This window comes from Brachyhypopomus gauderio, chromosome 7 (assembly GCF_052324685.1).
Source record: "Brachyhypopomus gauderio isolate BG-103 chromosome 7, BGAUD_0.2, whole genome shotgun sequence".
In the NCBI taxonomy this organism is placed as follows: domain Eukaryota; kingdom Metazoa; phylum Chordata; class Actinopteri; order Gymnotiformes; family Hypopomidae; genus Brachyhypopomus; species Brachyhypopomus gauderio.
The window spans coordinates 10,944,372-10,950,523 of record NC_135217.1 but is presented as its reverse complement, the minus strand read 5'-3'; the positions used below and the strand labels follow the sequence as shown (position 1 = coordinate 10,950,523).

At 45.4% G+C, this 6,152-nt stretch overlaps 2 protein-coding genes across 3 annotated transcripts in view; one reads left to right on the top strand and one right to left on the bottom strand.

Moving 5' to 3' along the window:
• Positions 1-346: 346 nt before the first annotated feature.
• On the top strand, positions 347-4,443 carry ntmt1 (N-terminal Xaa-Pro-Lys N-methyltransferase 1). 2 transcript variants are annotated; one of them, XM_077011635.1, is made up of 4 exons: positions 347-479; positions 2,762-2,937; positions 3,359-3,611; positions 3,732-4,439. In XM_077011635.1, exons 2-4 carry the CDS (start codon positions 2,776-2,778, stop codon positions 3,986-3,988), a joined length of 672 nt encoding a protein of 223 aa, XP_076867750.1. In that variant the 5' UTR covers positions 347-479; positions 2,762-2,775; the 3' UTR covers positions 3,989-4,439. The 2 variants fall into 2 exon arrangements, with proteins under 2 accessions (XP_076867750.1, XP_076867751.1); XM_077011636.1 differs by lacking the exon at positions 347-479 and having other exon boundaries at positions 2,770-2,937; positions 3,732-4,443.
• The window catches only part of ndor1 (NADPH dependent diflavin oxidoreductase 1), a 6,070-nt gene continuing 4,172 nt past the window's right edge, over positions 4,255-6,152 (bottom strand). Inside the window, exons 11-15 of the mRNA XM_077011632.1 lie at positions 5,991-6,105; positions 5,764-5,910; positions 5,505-5,623; positions 5,304-5,398; positions 4,255-5,116 (exon numbers count right to left, since the gene is read on the bottom strand). Of these exons, the coding sequence (XP_076867747.1) occupies positions 4,972-5,116; positions 5,304-5,398; positions 5,505-5,623; positions 5,764-5,910; positions 5,991-6,105 (621 nt within the window). The 3' untranslated portion in view covers positions 4,255-4,971. The remainder of the gene's footprint in view (positions 5,117-5,303; positions 5,399-5,504; positions 5,624-5,763; positions 5,911-5,990; positions 6,106-6,152) is intronic.

The following is a 6,152-nucleotide window of genomic DNA, read 5'->3' as shown; positions in this document are numbered from 1 at the left end:
AATCTCTTTGAATAAGTTAAATAGTTAGTTTTGCTAATTAATGTTAGTGGCATTGATTCAACACTTGGTAAATATATGTTACTTTCTAGAAGCATTTCTATCTAACTTAAAGCTAAAATAAATCTAGAAACAAAGAAAGTGGTGAATCCCCAGAGTTTAAACACACTGAATTAGCTAATGCATATTTGCTCTTATAGCCGCCGCACCGAAACATATCCAGATAATAATAATAATAATGATGATGATTATAATAATAATAATAATAATAATAATAATAAATTCTCTGCCTGCTGATTGGCTTAATAAACACCTGCCTGCTGATTGGCTTCAGATGAAAATGATTTACATTTCCTCCGCCCTTAACTCACGCCCACTGTCGTTGGCGTGGAGTTAGCCGGCAAGTGGTGGTCACACAGCGGCGTGATATGACTAACTTTACGGCGTGACCGTTTTCGGACGTGCGTACCTGGCGGGCGAAGGTCAGTATGTATTTAGTACTTGTTAAGTTACGTGTTTATTCGGTGGTTGTCGAGTTAAGTGTTTATTTAGTCGTTGTTGCGGCGACGTGTGTGGGTCTCGTCACAATGTTGCTGAAGCTAACCGGCAGTAGTCGCTGTTTAATCAAACACGTCCTCTAAACGTGGCTACCGGCTAGCTGCAGGAGCTGCTGGCTGTAGCCTGTAACACTTGATACCGCGTGATTTTGTGTCTGCACAAAGCAGTTTTGACTTTCTCGAGATGTCCGGATTGTTAATAAGGGTCGCGTCTAAATCAACGTGGCTAGCTAGTTAATAATCTTTCATACACAGGAGAATAAAAGCTAGCGTTACGATAGCTAGAGCTACGTTAGCTAGCTAACTATACATGTTGGCTAACTGTCTGCTGAACGTCAACGTTGTTTGCCATGTGGTTCGTGTACACTGATGTTAGCTAGTTTATTGTATTGAATGTTACTGGGTTGTAATGACACGAACTTGTTTAGTCACATCCCCTTTGATGGCTTGGTTAGAAAGTCCCTTCGGCTTTGATATCTCACGTGTTATCCTGGACATTTGTCGAGGATGTATTTATTAGGACATTGGTTCAGTTTCTCTGTATGGCTTTCGTTGACCTCTCTCCTGGGTCATAAATTGGGAGATGACAGCTGAAGCTGAGTGAGGCCAGATTGGGAATCTCGAGTCTGGCTCCCCCGGCGACGTGAGCGCTCTTGAGATTCCTAACACAGGGAGTACGGTTACACACTACCTTGTTTAGTTAACTAACACAGGGAGTACCGTTACACACTACCTTGTTTAGTTAACTAACGCGGGGAGTACGGTTACACACTACCTTGTGTAGTTAACTAACACGGGGAGTACGGTTACACACTACCTTGTGTAGTTAACTAACGCGGGGAGTACGGTTACACACTACCTTGTTTAGTTAACTAACACAGGGAGTACCGTTACACACTACCTTGTGTAGTTAACTAACGCGGGGACTACGGTTACACACTACCCTGTGTAGTTTCCTAACGCGGGGACTACGGTTACACACTACCTTGTTTAGTTTCAGTTGGGTAAGATAATAAAGTACAATGATTTATTTAACAAAGTATGGATTAATTAAGCAAGTATGGATTAGTTCCAGAGACCCCTGTTATAAACGCACAAGGCGTCTGCCACAGAGAGCTCAGAGACCCCTCTCCAAGAGACCCCTGTTACAAACGCACAAGGCGCTTGCAAAGAGTGCTAATTCCCCACTAGGAACTCTCATCTTTTATACTTTAATCATAAGCACACACAGTGTCCACGAGGTGAACATGAGGTGATTATCTAAATGTGATTGGACAAAACATGACATAATTAACACTGATTTGACAGATGTATATTGGCCTCTCCCCTCACATGCTCCCTCCACGCTCAGCATCCTCATGATGGCATGGTGGACTGAGTGTCGCCGTAGTCCCTTCCAAGTGGAGATGGGGGGGACCGGCCGGCGCCTCCAGCGAGGTCAGTTTAGGAACACCAGAGGAACATCAGATTAGGACTGAGCCAAGGCCGTCCAGAGAGAAGGCAAACACATCTGAGGCCTACTGAAGCCACGAGGATGGCTTCAGTGCCATGATTAACACACACATATGCAAAGGAGCTCTAACCTATACAACTAATGTGTTTAATATATACTAAGAGAGCCTGGCATAAAGGGAAATCATAAAATTTCCATCACATTACACACTACCTTGTTTAGTGTCCTAACACAGGGAGTACGGTTACACTCTACCTTGTTTCATTTCCTAACGCAGGGAGTACAGTTACACACTACCTTGTTTAGATTCCTCAGGGAAGCTCCTTGACTTTAACCTGAGCATTAAAGAACTACAAATACCTTCTCAGGAAGTACATGCACAGTTTCACTGCTCTTTTGTTATTAAAGTGGTTTATGATTGGTCATCTGGTGCACCTTTGCACTCTGCAGCCCTGTAATGAAGCAAAAAGAAAAATTTAAAATCCAGACTCATGTATGAACTTCAATTTTAACTCCTGTTTTCCTGCATTTGAAGATGATGGTTACGTACTTTCTTAAACGTGCTTATTAGATACAAACAAATTTGGGATTCATGTGAACTGTGATGACGTTTTTTATTTATTTTTTTTCTTGCGTGGAAGTTGCACATAGTAAATTCTCTGATCTAGCATGGTCTTAAACAGGTGAATTTATTTATTTTTATTAAGGTCATATTAGCAGCATTGGTTAACCTTCTATATCTCTGTTGATCCAGAAATTTATTAGACAATGGAGGACGTCCTTCTTGAAGATGAGCAAGCCTTTTATTCTAAGGCGGAGCAATATTGGAAAGACATCCCGCCCACTGTGGATGGAATGCTCGGAGGTTATGGCAGCATTTCTAGTATCGACATCAACGGTTCCAAAAAGTTCCTGCAGAAATTCCTTGGGGTGAGAGACCTTGTGGCTTGTCTATGAACATAATATAGCAGTAAAATATGCACTTTGTACATGACTGTTTTTCCATTTGGTGTAGGGCAGTGGTTCCCAAAGTGGGGAGCTTGGAAGTAAAACATGTGCACATGTGTCAATAGGGGGAGGGGGGGGGGGGGCAAAAATATTCACATCTACTAAAGGGGGGCACAGCAGAAAAAGTTTGGGAACCACTGGTGTAGGGAATAGTGAGGTTAGGAACAACTGAAGGTGAAAAGTCATTAGACAGATTAAAGCATGTATAAATGAGCATTCTTTTGGAATTAGAATTTTCTCAAACATGCACAAGGTTTATATTTTCAACAATGTATAGCAAATCCAATACAGCTTTTACTGCTCCTTTTTCTTCCTGGCTCCATTTCCCCTGTGCCGTTCCTAGGAGGCCACGGGAAAGACGAGGCCAGGCTGTGCGTTGGACTGCGGGGCGGGAATCGGACGCATCACCAAGCGGCTGCTCCTGCCGCTCTTCCGCACCGTCGACCTGGTGGACGTGACGCAGGAGTTCCTGGACAAAGCCCGCACTTACCTGGGCGAAGAGGGCAAGAGGGTGGAGAACTACATCTGCTGCGGCCTGCAGGACTTCCAGCCCCAAGCGGGACGTTACGATGTCATCTGGATCCAGTGGGTCATCGGTACGGCATGGAAATCGCCTGTAACTTAAAAAAAATTTTGTTGCCTTTTATGGACTGTCCCAGAGCAGGACTCCTAGGAGATCTTTGACTGAGTTAAAATAACCGGCCTTTCCTGTACAGGTCACCTGACCGACGACCACTTGGTGGAGTTCCTGCGGCGGTGTCGTGGAGCGCTGCGTCCCGACGGGCTCATCGTGGTGAAGGACAACGTGGCCTACGAGGGCGTGGTGCCCGACGACGTGGACAGCAGCGTGTGCCGGGACCTGTGTCTCTTGCACAACCTGGTGGCCAGAGCTGGACTTGCGATCGTCCACGAGGAGCAGCAGCAGAACTTCCCAGAGGAGATCTACCAGGTCCACACTCTGGCCCTTAGATAGGGGCTGTGCACTTGAGCCAACGCTCGAACGGTAACCAGACTGTTCCTTGCTTTCAGCATCATTACGATTTCGAACGAAGGCGCAGCAGGATCGGTATGTATCTGTAACAAAGCTTGGGATTTTAACGCCAGGGAGATTTTAGGAGTTCTCAAATGCACCCAGACTCCTGTGTACCGTCATCAGGGATAATGGACTACATGTCAGATCAGTAGGTCATGTAGACATTTAGGATATTTGAATGTCTTTTGTCTACTGTTTTTAACGAGTTGCTTTGAAGAAGCCTGGCAAATCTCGTGCTTGTGGGAGTGCCCCTTCTGTGCATTCCTTGGAATGGGACTTGGTGTGTTTTGAGATTATAGGACTGAGCAGTACAACCCTGAAGTGTGTAGGTGGACATTTTGTGCATAATTTATTTAGGGAGTTGGTAACGTATGCATGTCGTTTACTGCGAGTGTGCACAGAAAATAAACAGCTTTATAGAAATAACTGCTGATCTTTTTTTTTATGCCATGAAACTGTAAACATAACCTTGCAATAACCATGTCTGTTCTTTGTTTAAAAGTAATGTATGTATTAGAAATTCCAGTGTTCAGCCAACAATCAGGAAATGGGTTTGTCATGGGTTTTAATTCAGTGTAGTTACATTAAAATGGTGCAGCTTATGCAGATCAACTTGATTTTTGCATCACTTGGTCTTTCCATCATGCTGTTCCATACTGTGCACGCATCACCCAGCGCTGTAGGTTAGCTCTGTACACCAAGCACAAGCTCCAAGACTTTTGGTTCTAGTCACACTGACGGAGCACATTTGAACCGTGTGTGTGCATTAAATCGTGTACATTCGGTGCATAATCGGATCAGATGGATCAAGTCCTCAGCTTCACAACACTAGCACCACTCTGACTTGTGTGGTCCATCTTCAGTATGAAAGGTCCAACCTAGGAATGCGTATATGGGTGCATATCGTAGGGTAGGGAGGCCGGTCAGGACCAGGTCTCACTCTGGAAGCGACCAGCTTTCTCCATGCCATTCAGCATTTCCTGAGCCTGAGACTCCGTCACACCACCTCCCTGTTGGAAAACCTCCTTCAGAGCATCACACACTGCTGCAGGCATCTGTTTGGCGTTCCTAGACCCAAAGAAAGCGCTCACTGAAGTCTCATTAAAAGCAGGTGAGGATTACTGACACCCCCTAAAGTGTGAGGTGTCAACCTGAAGCCCCACTCAGGGAATAAATATGACAGGAGTCTGTGGGCTGTGTGAGGCCCGTCAGGACCAGCTCTCACTCTGGAAGGTAGCAGCCTGCTCCAACCTACCCTGCTATGTAGAAGAACGCATTCCTGTTCCCAACCAGGTCCCATAAAAGTTTGGCCTGTTCCTTTATTCTGTGCTGAACATAGATTTTGTCCTCCTGCAAAAAAGGAATTACAAAAGGCTTGTACTGACTTCTAATTAAAATAAAATCTTTACCTTTAAAATATTTAATAATCCAAAGTGCTGCACCTGGCCTTGCTCACCTGATCTCTGGAGAATGCAGTGAACAGGGTCATGTGACCAGCTTGAACCTTCTCCTCCCACTCTGTGCGGCAGTAGAAATCTTTGGACTCGGACCGGCAACCGAAGAACAGCACGTTACCTTACGAGAGGTGAAAACCTTACACCAAACAGCACCACACAATACTAAGACCAGGCTATTCTAGACAAAGAGGAAGAGCTAAGAGAACAAATCAGCTGTAGAACCTTTCATATTTGGAAACCTCTGACGGGTGAATGTACCTGTTTTACCCTGAGCGATTCTCTCCTGAATGGCAGCTCTGAAAGGGGCAACCCCTGTTCCAGGCCCCACCATTATCACGGGTGAGTCTGGGTCCTGAGGAAACTTCAGACCACCTTTCTTCACCCACAGAGGCACGCTGACCTCACCTAAAGAAAAACACGTCCTGAGGGTGGTGCTTGGCTGGCATTAGCCCCCTTTCTGGAACGTTCTACACGGACATGCCTACCCTGAGCAGGGTCCAGAGACGCCAGCCAGGAAGAGCACAAGCCTTTCCGTGCCTTGTGAAGTCTGGTTTTATACTTCACCACAGCCACCAGGATCTGGATCCGCTTTGGGTGAGCCTGAAGAACACAGGACCTTACGTTGGGATCATCCTTCGAAAGCATAT

What these genes read in the sequence shown, in the direction of transcription:
- ntmt1 (XM_077011636.1), top strand. Translation starts at nt 2,776, where the DNA reads ATGGAGGACGTCCTTCTTGAAGATGAGCAAGCCTTTTATTCTAAGGCG. An exon ending in TCCTGCAGAAATTCCTTGGG is followed by an intron (nt 2,938 to 3,358) that starts GTGAGAGACCTT and finishes TGCCGTTCCTAG; the next exon opens with GAGGCCACGGGAAAGACGAG. An exon ending in CTGGATCCAGTGGGTCATCG is followed by an intron (nt 3,612 to 3,731) that starts GTACGGCATGGA and finishes TTTCCTGTACAG; the next exon opens with GTCACCTGACCGACGACCAC.